At 42.1% G+C, this 17239-nt stretch overlaps 1 protein-coding gene across 4 annotated transcripts in view; it reads right to left on the reverse strand.

The window, feature by feature from the left end:
- The window catches only part of LOC126267968 (probable ATP-dependent RNA helicase Dbp73D), a 143122-nt gene that overhangs the window by 56420 nt on the left and 69463 nt on the right, over positions 1-17239 (reverse strand). For all 4 annotated transcript variants that reach the window (XM_049973313.1, XM_049973312.1, XM_049973314.1 and 1 more), the window contains one exon: positions 10416-10607. In XM_049973313.1, coding sequence (XP_049829270.1) covers positions 10416-10607 — 192 coding nt within the window. The remainder of the gene's footprint in view (positions 1-10415; positions 10608-17239) is intronic.

Below are 17239 nucleotides of genomic sequence, written 5' to 3' on the forward strand. Positions count from 1 at the left end.
AACGCCAGAATCCAGAAACAATTGAACAGCTGAAGCAGTACATCTCATCTGCATGTGAAGCCATTCCGCCAGACACATTGTCAAAGGTTTCGGGTAATTTCATTCAGAGACTACGCTATATTATTGCTACATATGGTGGATATGTGGAAAATATCGTACTATAGAGTTTCCCAGACCGCAGCGCCATCTGTTGTTGACAATTGTAACTACTGTAATTTCGAAAATTTGTCTGCCTGAAAATGTACTGTTGTCCCAAGCATATTGCAACAAACAGTGTATTTCTATCGCTGCTCATTTAGTTTGTATTGTCGTTTCAAATATACCAGTCATTTTTGAAACACCCTGTATGTGCCTATAATGCTTTAGATAACAGCACAAATGTCGGTTTCCTAGGCTCGATATTCTTCTCAGTGGCTAGTCTCCAAAAAGTTAACAAAGTATATTGTTTCATTCGACTATCAACAGACACACTGATTTTGTACGAAATGAGGTGAGCTTCTGCTGTCATCTCTGTTCTAACTGTACGAAGTCTTTAAGCATCTATTCACCTCTGTTTCTTAGATTTCATGTTGGTAGACCTTTGCATAAAGCAGGAAGCACAACTGGACAATGTTCTTACACGGATTAGAGCTAGCACCCTTATCTCAGTTATTCTAGTCAATCATCACACTGAAATGTAGTTTAATGATGCATTCTGGAAGCAGCACAAAACTTACACAGATCGTACATAATTTCAGGTTAATTCTGTTTAAAAATCAGTTGTGATATATTTTTTACGAGATACTGTCCGCCCCTGATAGCTGAGTGGTCAGCGCGACGGAATGTCATACCTAACGGCTCGGGTTCGATTCCCTGCTGGGTTGGAGATTTTCTCCTCTGAAGGACTGGCTGTTGTGTTGTCCTTATCATCATCATTTCACCCCATTGACACACAAGTCGCCACAGTGGCATCAACTCTAGAGACTTGCAACAGGTGAACGGTCTACCCGACGGGGCCCTAGCCACACAGCATTTCCATCTTACGAGATGTTTAACAAGTGGCAGCACACATTTGTTTATATACTTGGTTTCTTCTTAAACAGAAATAAGTGGTGCAAAAGTTGCAGACACTGTGGAAAACGGCGCAAGTGAATAATAAGTCTGAAGTGTCATTTCATGTTTACTTAGCTTTGGAAATCATATTTGGACATTGTTGTATAACAAAACTAGTAAGTGAAGCATCTAAAATTTCTCCGACATCCTATACACTGCTTGAGGAATGAAATGAAAGAGTGAAGAAAAAGGTGATTGACTTGAGGGAGAGACGGCTACATTTTAATATGTTGTTGTTGATGGATGATGACACAAGGCACGGAGAACAGCCTGGCACTTGACAACCATCTGAACTTTGTACATGAATCAGCCCAACATTTTCCTTAAAAAATTTGTAAAACTAGAGGCAACCTAAATCTGGATGGCTCTGCCCAAATGTAAGTACAGAGCCTTATCATTATGCAATCATGACAGTCAAACAGGCCATGTGCCAAATTCGCAATTAATTTTCAGTTATTTCTACATACAATAGAAACAATTGAGAACAAAACATATTTATTTCTTTTACTCCTTGTCCTCAACAACTTGGTGCTTTCAAAGAGAGACTGAATTCAGCTGATGACGGACTTCTTGAAGTTTTGTGGGGATGAACCAGTAGCTGCTCCATTTTGCACAGTGAACTGCTCACAAAAAGTTCAGCACCAATTTCGCAACTTCCACAATTTGTGTTCTTTTGATATGAAACCTCTCTCTCAATTCGCTTCCGGACACAGGAAATTGCTATGTACAGCCAAATGTGACAGGACAATTTGGCTCTGGTGCACTATTCAGTCTGTGTCATTTCATCTAAGAATGTGTGCACATACTTACTTTATGGCAAGTGAAGTTGCTTACTAAATTGCTGTACACTTACGTAATGTCACTTCCTTAGACCACTGCAATGAAACACACAATACAGAGTGAAACACACAATACTGAAAGTCTGTCTCTCACTGGTTACTCCGCAGACATACAATGTGCGCTGACAAACTGCTACCTGCAAATTGTGGAACTTACCTACCATGAGGAGAATGCAACAGAACAGTAAGCTGGTTTTTTTGCAGACAACTACGAAAGCCTGTGCCATATGGATCCTTCCCACCAACTTCAGCTTTTCTAATGGCGCACGTGGGAACTTTTCCTGCAATATATGGTACTTTCCTGTAACCCTCCTGGCCTCAACTTTCGTTAGTCCTCTCCCATCCAGCTCCTTCTCTGTTCCTATTCTATCACTACACAGCCCTCATTTCTCCATCGCACTGTCTTTTTACTTCTCTCCTCTTCTGCTACCTCCCCCCCCTCCCCCCCAACACCCACCTCTCCGCTACCTCCATCAAACCTCCCGACTGCACATAGCTCCCTGCCCTCTTTCCACCTCGTCCTGTGCTCCCCCACAGCACATCACTGCCCACCATGCCTACCCTCACTGTCCTCCCTTACCCCCAGTTGCCACTCCCATCATGCACCAGTACTGCTGCTCGCAGTATGGCCTCAGTTGCCTGAGACAGCAGTCGTGTGTGTGTGTGTGTGTGTGTGTGTGTGTGTGTGTGTGTGTGTGTTTGCCATCTAATTCCGACGAAGGCCTCCAAAAGCTATTATCGATGACAATCTTTTATTGTGCCTATCTACGACTCAGCATCTCCGCTATAAGGTGAGTAGCAACTTAGCTGTTCACACTACTATTCTGTGTGATCATTCCTATTTAAGTAACTTGTAATTGTAATCCCCAAGTATTTAGTTGAGATTAAAGCCTTTGGATTTGTGTGATTGATTGTGTAACTGAGATTTAGAGCACTGTTTTTAGCTCATGTGGATGACGTCACACATTTCATGATATAGAGGCAATTGCCACATTTTGCAAAGTGCAGATATCTTGTCTACATTGTTTTGCTACTTGTTTTGATCATCTAATGTCTTTATAAGGTGGTAAATTGTTTTGTTTCACAGCCCAAAACAACTAAGGTCATACATGCCCATGTCAGAACTTGGAACACGAATATGAAAATAGGAGTTAAAAGTGACTACACTTTAAGCCCAATGAACGAAAGGAAGCCCCACAAGATACACCAAGAGGCAATGGAGGTCCTGAACTAAAGACTAAATGTGCTTTATCATATTGCTATGACGGATAAAACTTAAAACATGATCGACGGCCTGCACGCCGTTCACTAAAATGGCATAACTCAGATACCAAACATACATTAGAACATAAATGGTTTAAAAAAGGGCATTAAGTCAGAAAATAGTGAACCGTCAAAGGTTGATGACAATGAGTACAAAGTGGTGAGGGATCATCACTTAACAAATGATGATGACTAAAACAACAGTGCCTAAAACAGAACCTCTCCTTGTGGCGAGAGGGATGAAAGGAGCTCTGTCAAGCAGTCGGTAGAGGTTTAATCCCCTGGAGCTTGTTCCCATGAAGGGAAGCCCAGTGGTGATGCCAAAGTGACACCACCTGCCAACAGATGGCAATGTGGAGATAATAGGAAGGAACGGGAGAACTAATGAGTCAATGTATGAGAATTGTAGCCTTGGCAGCAGTGTCAGCAGCCTCATTTCCCATCAGACCAATGTGACCAGGGACACACATAAACATCACAGTGGCTCCCTCAAGAGCAAGCAAATATAAGCAAATGAAGTCCAAGAAGAACACAGGCTGCCACATGAAGCCAAGATGGTGAAGGGTTCACACCCATTGGGAAAGTGGCAGGTAGTGTGAAGAAAAGCTGCTGGAGCAATAGCTGAAAGCAAATTCCAGGAGGTAAAAGAGAAGTGTAAAGTGCCCATAAAAGTCATCAAAGAGAGAGACATGGGATGGGTGACCAGGAATGGCAGACAAACGGTTGTGTATCTGCCAAAGAGAACATCACATAGGTACGACAGGGCTAGTTTGGCTCCTTCTGCATAGATACTCTCAACCAGGCTAGTGTAAAAGGCACCAGTGGCCGAACAGATTCCACAATGGTGGACTGTATTTGCATAAGTTGGATGGATGGGAAGAAGCACAAACGAAACACAGAGTCTAATTTTGAACAGACAAGTGATTGGTACAAACCAAAGAAAGGTAGTCCGATCTACTCCCCGGGAAGTACTGCTGAGGACATGTAGGACAGCGAGGCACTGGGTATAGCGGGCGAAACTTGGGACGACCAAGGAAGTTTCCTATCAAGCATGAGCATCAGGAATTTCATAGTTTCAGCAAACAGAAGAACAACAGTCCCAAGGTGTAAAGACACTGGAAGAAACCCACTGTCCTGCCACAAATTCATACAAACAGTTTTGCCAGTGGAAAAGCGAAAGCCATTTCAACACTCCACAAGTAAAGACGATCAAGACATTTCTGAAGATGCTGCTTAAGACTAGTCTGTGGAGACCTGCAACAGATCACAAAATTGCCAACAAACAGGGAGCCACAGATGCCTAGCAGGAGACAGGCCATAACAGGGTTAATGAGGATAGCAAAGTGGGCAATGCTCTGTACATAGACCTGAGGCACTCCACTTTCCGGGATAAAGGTGTCCCACAATGCAGAAGCCACACATACCTTGAAGACTCTTGTCTTTTAAAAAATCCTGAATGAAATGAGGCTGGCGGCCTTGGAAGCACCATTCATAGCGAGTACAGATGATGCCAGTCCTCCAGCAGGTGTTGTGGGCTTTCTCCAAATAAAAGAAACATAGCCACAATCTAGTAGTTCCTCAGAAAACCGTTAATGACGTGGTTTGACAAAGTGACAAGATGGTCTACTGCAGAACAGTGGGCTCAAAATTAACATTGTGCAGTGGTTAGTAAATTGTATGCCTCTAGCTGCTATACCAGCTGGGCATGAATCATACATTCCCTCACTTTGCAAACACATCCAGTGAGAGAAATGGGGTGTTAGCTAAAAGGGAGGTGTTTGTCCCCAAACACGCTTAAGTATGGGTAAAACAGTGGCTTCACACCAGTGTCCGGGAATGTGCCATCCGCCCAGATGGGATTGTATGTATGAAGGAGGAAGTGCTTGCCCGCAAGAGAAAAACATTTCAATATGAACATCGTCTGGCTCTGGGGCAGAAGATCAGGATGAAGTGAAAACATGATCTATCTCTTGCATAGTAAAGGCAGCACTGTAACATTCACAAGTCTGAGAGGAGAAGGGATCACCCGAGCCACCTCCGCTTGTTTCTGATGAAGGAACACGGGGCGATAGTGCGTGGAGTTCAAAAGCTTCACAAAACAGAAGCCCAAGGTGCTGAAGATAGCGATGGGGTTGGGTTCCATAATGACATGATCTACTACAGTCAGGCCAGAAGTTGGGAACGGGTCATGGTCCCAGAGAGATGTCGGAGGTTGGTCCCCACTACGGAAGGGGGAGTGGAACAGTTAAACGAACTAGTAAACAAAATCTAGCTAGCTTTTTGCTAATCCGAAGAATGCATGACACTTCACACGTAACTGTTTATAACAAATGCAGTTCACCATCATAAGACGATGTTTCAAAATAGGGAGAACACATCTCTGTGCGCGAATTGCATTGCTGCACACCTTAGTCCACCAAAGGATCAGGACATGGCAAGGTAAAAGTGAAGTGCAAGGAATGGAACATTCTGCAGTAGTAAGTAAGTATTCTACCTGGTCATCACAACTGGGGAAATGTTGTCCGTCAAAGGTTGCCAGGGAGAAGTAAAGCCTCCAGTTGGCCTTAGAAAGTGGCCAATTGGGTGTAGATGTAGGTGGAGTAAGAGTTAACAAAGAGATAGCACACAGGAAATTGTCACTCGAGTACGTGTCAGAGATAATGGACCACTCGAAATGACGGGCAAGCTGGGCTGTGCAGAACGAGAGGTCGAAATGGGAACAGGCGTTTGTGGAGTCTGAAAGGAACATGGTTGCTCCAGTGTTAAGTGAGATGAGGTTGAATTGATTGAGAAGGTCAGCCAAGAGGGCACCTCCTGGACAGGTTCTGGGAGAATCCCAAAGGGGATGGTGTGTGTTAAAGTCACCAAGCAGCAAAAAGGGGTGAGTATCTTGCCCATAAGCTGGAGGAGGTCTGCCTAGTGACACTGAATGAAGAGACATGCATATGGTACAAAAGAGACAAGATGAAGTGAGGAAGGAAAATGTCGACAGAAACAGCTTGCAGCTGGGTGTTTAGCGAGATGGTTTGACTGTGAATGGATGAGGAGCACGACTCCCCCAACAGATGTAATGCCGTCCTCAGGGGGAAGGTTGAACTGGACCAGACAGAAATGTGAGAAGTCAAAGTGGTCTTGAAGTTGTAATTGTGTTTCCTGGACACAGAAAACAATTGGACACTGTGATTCAAAGAGCAGCTGTAATGGCTCCTTGATGGATCTAATGCTGCAAAAGTTAGATTGGAGGAACTGTGAACATTGCATAGGAGGAGAGTAATGACTGACAATCTGAACGGGTTGGCCTGTGCATTCCAGGGTAGAAAATGGTTTGTGGCGTATCAAGCGGCACCACTGTGGAGAGGAATGTAAGAAGTATTCACAGGAGTATTCCTTCTGTTGTTTCTAGCCTGTCGGTTGTGTAGCAGGTGGTTTCACTGTTGGTGGCTTGTTGCACAGCTGGAGGAGAAGACGGGGATCCTACAGTGACATTGGGTGCTTTTACAATCATGGTGCTGAATTTGAGGTCACAAATCTGATGGTCGTGTCCTTCGTGGAGCAAGGTGTAACAAGAACGGTATTCTAACTGCCAAATGGTAAAACACAGAGCTTTTGACTTCGCAACAACTTGCGAGCGACAACGGGGTAAGGCACTTTTTCCTTCACCCAGGTCTCCTGGATGGCCTGCTCACTGAGATTCATGGGACGTTCTGAGACGAAATTGCATTTCAATTGATACAGCAGGGAGGAAGAGGCAAGTGATGATCCTCGTGAACATCCCTCTTGCCTTTGGACAGGGTTCGACAGGACACTTGAGTGTGGTTATAATGTTGACACTGGTAGCAGTGTATCAGGCTCGGAATGTACATAGGACCTTGATGACTTCATAGTCTGCTTTGATCTTTGATCACACCACCATCTGCAAACAATCCAAGAAGACAGCTGACACTGTCTCCTAAATCGTTTATATAAGTCAGGAACAACAGAGGGTCTATAAAACTTCCTTTGGGAACACCAGCTATTACTTCCATTTTACTCACTGATTTTCCATCAATTATTACAGACAGAGACCTTTCTGACAGGAAACCACAATGCAGTCACGCAACTGAGATGATACTCCATAGGCGAGCAATTTAATTAGAAGTCACTTGTTAGGAACAGTGTCAAAAGCCTTCTGGACATCTAAAAATAAGGAATCAATTTGATGTCCCCTGACGATAACACTCGTTACTTTGTGACAATATAGAGCCAGTTGTGTTTCACAAGAATGGTATTTTTCGAACCCAGGTTGGCCATTTGTCAAAAAATTGTTTTCTTTGAGGTGATTCATAATGTACAAGCACAGTAATGTTGCAAAATCCTACTGCAGATCGATGTTAGTTATATCCAGCATGTTACTCCTATTTCCTTTCTCAGGTATTGGTGTGACTTGTGCAACTTTCCAGACTTTGGGCATGGATCTCTCAATAAGCTAGTGATTGTATACAACTGCTAAATAAGGAGCTATTGTACCAGCATACTCTGAAAGTAACCTGACTAGTATACAATCTTGACCGGGAGCCTTGCCTTTCTTATGGGTTTTAAGCTGCTTCGCTACACTGAGAACATCTACTTCATAGTTACTCACATTGGCAGTTGTTCTGGATTCGAATTCTGGAGTGTAGCTCTGATTTAGTAGTACTATCATCAATAACATGATCACTGTTATCACGCAGTGGAGGTATTGATAGTGCCTTGCTACTGGTGTACATTACATATGATCAGAGCCTGTTTGGGTTTTCTGCTAAATTTCAAGAAAGGGTTTTGTTGTAGAAATAATTAACAGCATCTCACATTGAAGTTTGCACTAAATTTTGAGCCTCTGTAAACTTCGCCAAGCTTTGGGATTTTGTATTTGTTAAATTTAGTGTTTTTTTTTTTTTTGTTGCTTCTGCAGCAGTGTTCTAACCTGTACCATGGCAGATCAGTACCATCTCTATTAATTATCTGGTATGTAACAATATTGTGAAAAGGATAATTGCTACTCACTTTACAGCGGAGATGCTGGGTCGCAGATAAGCACAACAGACGCACACATGTGCCTTCAGCTGCCAGAGTATGCAGTCGCACGTGTGTGTGTGTGTGTGTATGTCACACACACACACACACACACACACACACACACACACACACACACACACACACTTGGCCAAAAGCTTATTTTGTGACAATATTTTTGTTGTGCCTATCTGTGATTCAGCATCTCCACTGTATGGTGAGTAGCAACTATTCTTTTCATAATATTGTTACATTCCATGCTGGATTTTTCAATGTTTAATTATCTGTTAAATATCTCTTAATTGCCATTCATTCTCTTTCTTGGAATTTAAACCACATCTGGTTCACACATACATAGTCAGATTAGAAGGAGTAAAGTCTGTGTCTTAGGAAGGTGTCAAATGAGTTTTTATCTGCTTTTTTTACATAGATGTATTTTTAGTTTATTTTCGGTGGATTTGGATGCTACAACATTCAGTCTAGCTATAGAAACCTTGGGGTTACCAATTTCTGTGTCTGCCATGATGATCCTTGTTTGGTCAGGATTATTTGTTTGTAAGAGGTCATGTATGTTTTCACAACCATTTACACTTCAAGTGGGCCCGTGAACTAGCAGTTCAAAATCATTTTCAGAGAAGGTTTTTAGTAAAGATTTCAGATGACTTTTATGCCAACCAAAGACTTTAAACATGTATTTTCGCCAACATGTCAAGGTTGGATTGAAGTCACCATCAACTGTAACTTTATAACTGGGGTACCTACAGGGAAATGACACTCAAGTTTTCTTTGAACTGTTCAGCAACTGTATCACATTTGTGACGCCAGTAAAAGCAACCAATTACCAATGTATCCCAGTTGTCAAGTGTAGACTCAACCAAACTAGCTCAAAGAAACTATCTACTTCAATTTCACTACAAGGTAAACTACTTCTGACAGCGATAAACTCTCCACCAACTGTATTTAATCTAGCCTTTTGTAAAACTTTTGGATGAATTTATTTCTGGCTTCAGCCAGCTTTCTGCACCTATGAAGATTTGAGACACAGAGCTTTCTATGAGTGCTTGTAGCTGTGGTTCTTTTCCAACACAGCTACAACAGCATACAACTACACTACTAGTTGTTCCTATGTCTATCTGCTTCTGTATTTCTCCAGCACCCTTTGAAACTGAAGCCCTTTCTGCACTTTTCCAAGACCACCCTAGCCTAAAAAGCAGCCCCCCCCCCCCCCCCAACACACACACACACAGCCCCCACTACCCGTGTTGCCATTTCCTGTCCTATTTAGCAGAACCCGGAAACACTCCACCCTAAGATGCAAACCGAGAAATCTGCAACCTACATGGTTGCAGAACTGTCTGAGCCTCTGATTCAGTTGGATGTATCCAGTGCTCTTCATGGCTAACGGAAAGCACTTGTTTCACATCTGAAATGACTTCTCCCAGTACAGACACTGAGAGCACGCTGGATTACTTCTGTCCATCGCAGACATATCCCTAAGTGGCCACATTAAGCGACTAACATTGGAGCTCCCAGCTTCCAGTAATCCCACACTTTGTCAATGCCCAGACCTTACAAACTAAGTGTATTCTCTGGAACAGTGCAAGTTACTTCATCTGGCACCGGAACTTCGTCAGCCACAGATAGTGCCTGAAATCTGTTCATCAGATGTATCAGGGAGGCTATCCACTTGGAATGACCTCCCACTTGACTGCAGGTGAGGGATCAACCTCAGTATGGGCACAACCCAAGGCAGCCTCAGTAGTGGACTGATCAGGGTACACATGGGTCATGCTGGATGTCCCTCAGATTAACTGAAGCCAAAATTGCCTGGAGCTGTAAGCAAAGAGTCACCTGAACATAGCAATCACAGTTCCCATTCATACTAAAGATGGCCAATAAATACACAGACACACACAAAATATAGGATTTGAAGCTAAAGAACACTGACAAAATGTAAAGTAAGTAGCTTTTTGTGGAAGCTGTGTCAACTCAAAGTACTCTGATGCACTGCTGCTAGGACAGCTATCACTTGACCTGGGTGATCTAACTACTGCAAGTGGCTCTTGAAACACAAAAACAAATGTCTGGTGTGATGCAAATAGTGGTTCTATGCACTACATAGTTAATAGAGCATTTTTTTAAATCAAAGTTTGTGCTATTTAAAATGGAACAATATGTATATATACTTACTTCCATAGATGTTTTTGTTCACATGATACAGCCAGTCATTCTGAATGCACTCCATTACTCTGTCAGCTTCATCAATAACCAGAAACCTCAGGTGCTTCAAGGAGAAATTTGGTGTGGATTTAAGATGGTCGACTAGTCTGCCAGGTGTTGTGACAACAATATCAACGAGACTCTGTGGTCCGAAAGTGGAATCTGGAACAATATAAAAGAAGGTCCAGTAATATTAGTGGCTTAGCCAAAGGATACTTCGTGTCCACACAACTGACATTATTTGACTTATGGAGAATCAAGCATTAAAAGTGAATGAACAGTGGAATGTAATGAAACATAAATGATGCCTTCAGAGACAGAGTGCTACAGTTGGCAACAGTGTTAATGGTGTCTGGCCACACAGCTCATGAGAAATGTTGTGTTGTTTACTCAGCTGAAAGTGTGTAAACAGCAAATACATTAGGTTTATGGACTTCAGCAACATCATAGACCAGCTCGCCTGAATCTGCTTCACGTCTGAAGAATGAGTACACTTTAAAAATAAGGTCCTTTGCCTGTTTGTGTAACACTTGGTGCCTCATAGGTGTTTCGGCTACTATGGGAAAAAATCAAATATGATGGAAGTTTACACAGTACGGAATGCAGTAACTGACAGAGTACCAATTGGTTAGCCATGAAGCTGTCTACTGCACATCCTCGGCTCAACGGTCATAAATGCTGTTGTAGACTATAGCACAGATTGGACAGGGATGAGGAAGGAAATTAAATGTTGTGTCTTTCTAAAAGGAACCATACTGGTATTACTCTTAAGTGATTAGGAAAATCTGAGCCAGTGGCCAGATGGTGATCAAACCTATGAATGCAAAACATATGCAAGGCATTCCATTAGATAGGAGGGGTGCAAGCTATGAAGAAATAACTAGTAGTACAAAGCAGTACAGAAAACCAACAAATAACTAACAGATCTAAGTAATTAATGGATAATCTCTAATAAAGATGTGAAACAAATACTAACAAAGAGATAGAGGAGCTGGCCAGTACTTACCTCAGCTCAGTACAGCCGATAGATACACAAAAAACAACTGAAAATTTAAGTTCCTAGCTTTCGGAATAAATGTTCCTTCATCAGGGAGGAGAGAGGGGAAAGAAAGGGAAGAAGGGAAAGTGGATTTAGTTACTCACAACTCAGGTTATGAAGCAACAGGGAGGGTATCAAGGATGGAGGCATGGTTGTCAGAGGGAAGCCAAAGATATTCTACTGTAGGTACTGTGCCAGCTTCAAACCAAAGAGGATGCATACAGAAGTAAAGAGGTATATAGCATAAAGATGTAGGATGAAAAGATGCATGAATGGCTAAAGAGGAAAGGGAAAGAGGAGAAGACTGAAGAGTAAATGGGAGTGAGGTTGTTTAACGTAGGTTCAGTCCAGGGGGATGGAGGGATGAAAGGATGTGTTGGAGTGCGAGTTCCCATCCCCGCAGTTCAGAGGGACTGGTGTTGGGTGGGAGAAGCCAAATGGCACATACGGTGTAGCAGGTTCCTGGGTCCCTAGAATTATGCTGGAGGGCATGCTCCGCTACTGGGTATTGGACATCTCCTAGGCGGACACTTCGTCTGTGTCCATTCATGCGCTCAGCCAGTTTAGGTGTTGTCATACCAATGTAAAAGGCTGTACAGTGCAGGCATGTCAGCTGATAAATGACATGTGTAGTTTCACACGTGGCCCTGCCTTGAATTGTGTATGTTTTACCAGTAGCGGGGCTGGAGTATGTGGTTGTGGGGGGATGCATGGGGCAGGTTTTGCAGCGGGGTCTGTTACAGGGGTAGGAACCGCTGGGTAGAGAAGGTAGTCTGGGAATGTTACGGAGGTTAGGGGGGCGACGAAAGGCAACTCTGGGTGGTGTGGGGAGAATTTTGTCAAGGGATGATCTCATTTCAGGGGTTGACTTGAGAAAGTCATATCCCTGGCGGAGTAATTTATTGATGTATTCGAGGCCAGGATAATATTGGGTGACAAGGGGGATGCTTCTGTGTGGTCTGAGGGTAGGAACATTGTTGTTGGACGGGGAGGAATGTATTGCTCGGGAGATCTGTTTGTGGACAAGGTCTGCAGGATAGTTGCGGGAGAGGAAAGCACTGGTCAGGTTATTGGTGTAATTCTTGAGGGATTCGTCACAGGAGCAGATACGTTTGCCACAAATACCTAGGCTGTAGGGAAGGGAGCGTTTGGTGTGGAATGGATGGCAGCTATCAAAGTGAAGGTACTGTTGTTTGTTTGTGGGTTTGATATGGACAGAGGTGTGGATATGAGCTTCAACAAGATGAAGGTCAACATCTAGGAAGGTGGCTTGGGTTTTGGAGAAGGACCAGGTGAAATCCAGATTCGAAAAGGAGTTGAGGTTATGGAGGAAATTAAGGAATGTTTCTTCACCATGAGTCCAGACCACAAAGATGTCATCTATAAACCTATACCAGGCGAGGGGAAGCAGCTGTTGGGTCTTCAGGAAAGCCTCCTCCATGCGGCCAATGAAGAGGCTGGCATAGGACGGAGCCATCCTGGTTCCCATGGCAGTTCCCCTGATTTGTTTGTAGGTCTGGCCTTCAAAAGTGAAGTAATTATGGGTGAGGATGAAGTTGGTAAGTGTGATAAGGAACGAGGTTTTTGGAAGATCTTCGGGTGGGCGTTGGGAGAGGTAGTGCTCAAGGGCAGAGAGACCATCGGTGTGTGGGATGTTTGTGTAAAGGGATGTAGCATCTATGGTGACAAGAAAGGTTTCAGGTGGGAGAGGAGTGGGAATGGATTTGAGGCGTTCTAGGAAGTGGTTTGTGTCCTTGACGTAGGATGGGATTCTGCGGGTGATAGGTTGGAGGTGTTGGTCTACCAAAGCTGAGATACGTTCTGTTGGGGCTTTGAAGCCTGCTACAATGGGATGGCCAGGATGGTTCTCTTTGTGGATTTTGGGTAATATGTAGAAGGTAGGGGTACGTGGCTCAGTTGGAGTGAGTAAGTCTATGGAAGCCGTTGTGAGGCCTTGTGAGGGACTTTGGATTTTTAGGATTTTCTGCAGCTCAGTCTGGATGGAGGGAATGGGATCCTGGGTAACAGCTTTGTAGGTTGAGGTGTCGGAGAGTTGACACACTCCACACGATCAAGTACCACAGATGTGGAGCCTTTATCCGCCAGGGGGATTACAATAGAGCGGTCTGTTTTCAGCTCCTTAATGGCACGGGATTCAGCTGGGGTGATGTTGGGGGTTGTCGGGATGTTCTTCATGAAGGACTGGGAGGCAACCCTGATGTGAGGAATTCCTGAAATGTCTGCAAGGGATGGTTTTGGGGGAAGGGAGGAGGATCCCTTTGAGAAGGCTATGACAATTTAGGTGCATGACAATTTAGGTGCATTAATACCTACTGAAAGAATCCTTCTATAGGCTTAAGTTCTCCCAGTACCTAAAGTTTCTCAAAGCTGTGAGTAGTACCGAGACTTTAAAACTTTGTAACAGTATTACACCTTGTATCAGAGGAGAGCAGCAATGTGTAATGCCAAACAGCACAGTCAATGTGGTAACTTATTTACGATGTTAAATACTCCTGTTGTACAGTACAAACTCCAGATGGGAAAATTGACTTTTTCTATAAACCTATCAAGATTTTTAAAAATTAAAATAAGAAAAAATGACAGTGATGTATACAGATGAAGGAGAAAAAAGACACAAATGACTGCAAAACTGCTTGCTCTCTACTAGCCGACACATGATGATGACATTTGCCATATCTCAATGACCCTGAATTCTCCAAGAAGAGTGATGCAATGTTAGAACTATGGCAAAGATACTGCAGATGGCTAAAAAGCAAGTCCTTTGGTTTCCATAATGCTCAAAATCTATTTCCAATCGAAGCAACAATAAGAATTTGTGAAGAAATATTCCTAGAACATGCCACAACACTGTACAACACTGTTCACTGGCATCCTTGTGGAAGGCAGGTCAGTGCTTCAGGTTGCACCTAATGACGATGATGTGGATCATCAAAAATGTGCAAAGAATGGTATCTGAATGCACAGCCAAAAACTTACCACACAGATACAACAGGCAGAGAAAGAGCATCTTACCTACATAGCACCAGATGTTAAAATTCAGGGCGAACTAAGAAATTTATACCTTTGCTTTGGAGAATGGAGGGTGGAGGAAGAGCAATTGGCCTAACAAACATTAAACATTTGTCACCTGTTATTTATGGCAAAATATTAAAATACTCTATTTCTGAAACAGTATGAGACATTCTCTTGCCCTTTTTTATTTGAAAGACAATAATTTCCTTATTAAAATGCCATTCTCAGTTTAGAAGTGTGACACATCTCGTTTGCTGTAGCAATCTATTGTTTTAAACTGAAATTCAATAAATGTTTTTCTAATATGCTGGCTCCAAAAATTTTGATTTTTTCCTTTGATCAGCATGATATTGTATGCCATTCCCTGAAAAGAAGAACTTCCACTACTTTCTTTAACAGATGTTATGAACGACTGAAAATTTTGTCATACATTAAACCTGTTTCCTTTCCCACATTCAATGTTTTGGTCTCACAATCGAAATCTGGCTTGTCATTTTAAGCCTTCTTAAATACATATAACAGAGGCACCTTTGAAACATACAAAAATCTAAAATATATGTCCAAATTTCACAACATAAAAGTTCCAAAGCATAGCACTTTTGTGCACACTGCTTTAAGCTAAAAATTCAATGAACTAAACATGTGTTCAGGTGTGTCACTGTTTTCCTCTGATATAGAGTGATGCCTTTCCGTTGAACCAATAACAAATTGGAAGCCCAGAATCGTCCAACATTATGAAATGGAAGTGAGCACTTTTCATAGTGCTACCGTCTTTCAGCTGGAAATTTATATCCAGTACGGTCTGTGTGGCAGCATATAGTTCACGAGGTATGTATTTGACGCAGAACTGATATCTGCAAATCACCAGTCACTGTCACACATGTATGTTGTGAATCCGAATATTTTTCTGCCATTTCTGTAGTCTTTATTGGAAAATGAAGTTTCTTCTTCCTTGATCTTTAAATTTCATCACCTTTGAATCCAGAGGAGTCTTTTGAATTCTTTTCACTAGGGTTGTTTCCCTGAAACATGCGTCCATTTTATGATAGCAGAATTCTTGCAACTTTCTCTTCGGGAAACAGGATGAGGGCTATTTATGTGCACAGCTTCGGCACTTTTGTAACATTGTCAGCATTTTTTTTTTTTTTTTTTGTGTTTTAACTTATTCAGCACACATTTTTCTTCTTTTTCTCTAAATATCTCAGTATATCTTCCAGATAAAACTAGTATTCAATACGAAAATGTGATTCATTCATTGGATGATTATATAAGGATATTATTAAGAAAATGGTAGATTGCTACTCACCAGAAATGGTAATGTTGAGTTGCATATAGGCACAATAAAAAGACTGCTAAACAAATAAGTTTTTATCCATAAAGCCTTCTTCTGAATGAATCACACACACACACACTGGCCTCAGCAGCTTGGGACAGTGATCATATGCAGGAGAGTTACATTTGTGTGAATGTGTGTGTTTGCTGTCTAATTCAGGGGAAGAATTTTTGGCCAAATCCTTTCTTGTTTAGCAGCCTTTCTGTTGTGCCTATCTGCAGCTCAACATTTCCATTATCTATCTTTTCATAATATTGTCATTATTTTCTCCTGGATTTTCCATTGTTTGATAATAAGGATATTGTTTTACAAAAACTCCTTTTGCAGATCTTACATTTCTTCCTTGGTCCACCATGTGTTTTAGCACACATGGAATGTGCTACACGTTTTTCTCTGACAGGGAAAATGTGATGAGTTCTACAACGTGTACCTTCCTCATAGGATGCCCACAATTCAACAGCTCTAAATGTTCACTACTTAGAAGTAACTAATTTTATTTCTGTGTATTCACTTCTGAAAAAAGAATTTCTAATTTGAAGAGTAACCACATATGTTTTGATGTTCAGTCATTTCTTTATGCCGTCTTGCTAACTTAAATGGCCATTGTTTCTTAATAGAACTGATAGCAACCTCTAAAACCGACCACTTCATTCACAACCATAGGAGGTGACTACTTTGTCTCATTACTGTCACTGTTGATTTCATGTCATCACAGGAACCATATTTACTTTCAAAGAGTGTCTTGAAATGAACATTCATATTCACACCTTTTTTAAATTCTTATATATCACTCTTTTATGGATATGTAATCAGCCTACACGTTTCACTCTCCTGTTGCCTGCAGCAGAAGACTTTTCAAACACAATCCTTTCCACAAACGACCCTACAACTTAATAAATCAGCAGAATGTTCACAACGGCTTACAGGTATTGCTGGACAACAAATTTGGTGAATTGCTATATTTGTTTTCCTGTTACCAACGGAACTGTCAATTTTGAGTCCTCCCTTGGGTAAACATGCAGGACTAGTTCATTGGTTCCAGATTGTTCTAGAAAAGTTTTTGATATAAAAACTGCAATCTTAAAAAATAATATATGTAGTATACAAAGGGTCCAGAAAAATGTACACACTCTTTGATAGTTAACATACTTGGAACAAAATGACACATCGTTGCAATTTTGTGTGGTAGTAAGTGGATAGTGTACATTCCAAGATTGCTGGATGCTGTGAAACAGGATGGCCTGGATTGAAGGATGGAATACTGTGAGTGGCTTGAAAGCATGTTTCGCGTTGATGACTGGTTTGCACAGATAGTTGTCAGATCTGACAAGGTTCAATTCAAACTGAATGGTACTGTAAACCATGACAACTGTGTGTACTGGGTTCCTG

This window comes from Schistocerca gregaria, chromosome 4, assembly GCF_023897955.1.
Source record: "Schistocerca gregaria isolate iqSchGreg1 chromosome 4, iqSchGreg1.2, whole genome shotgun sequence".
Lineage (NCBI taxonomy): Eukaryota > Metazoa > Arthropoda > Insecta > Orthoptera > Acrididae > Schistocerca > Schistocerca gregaria.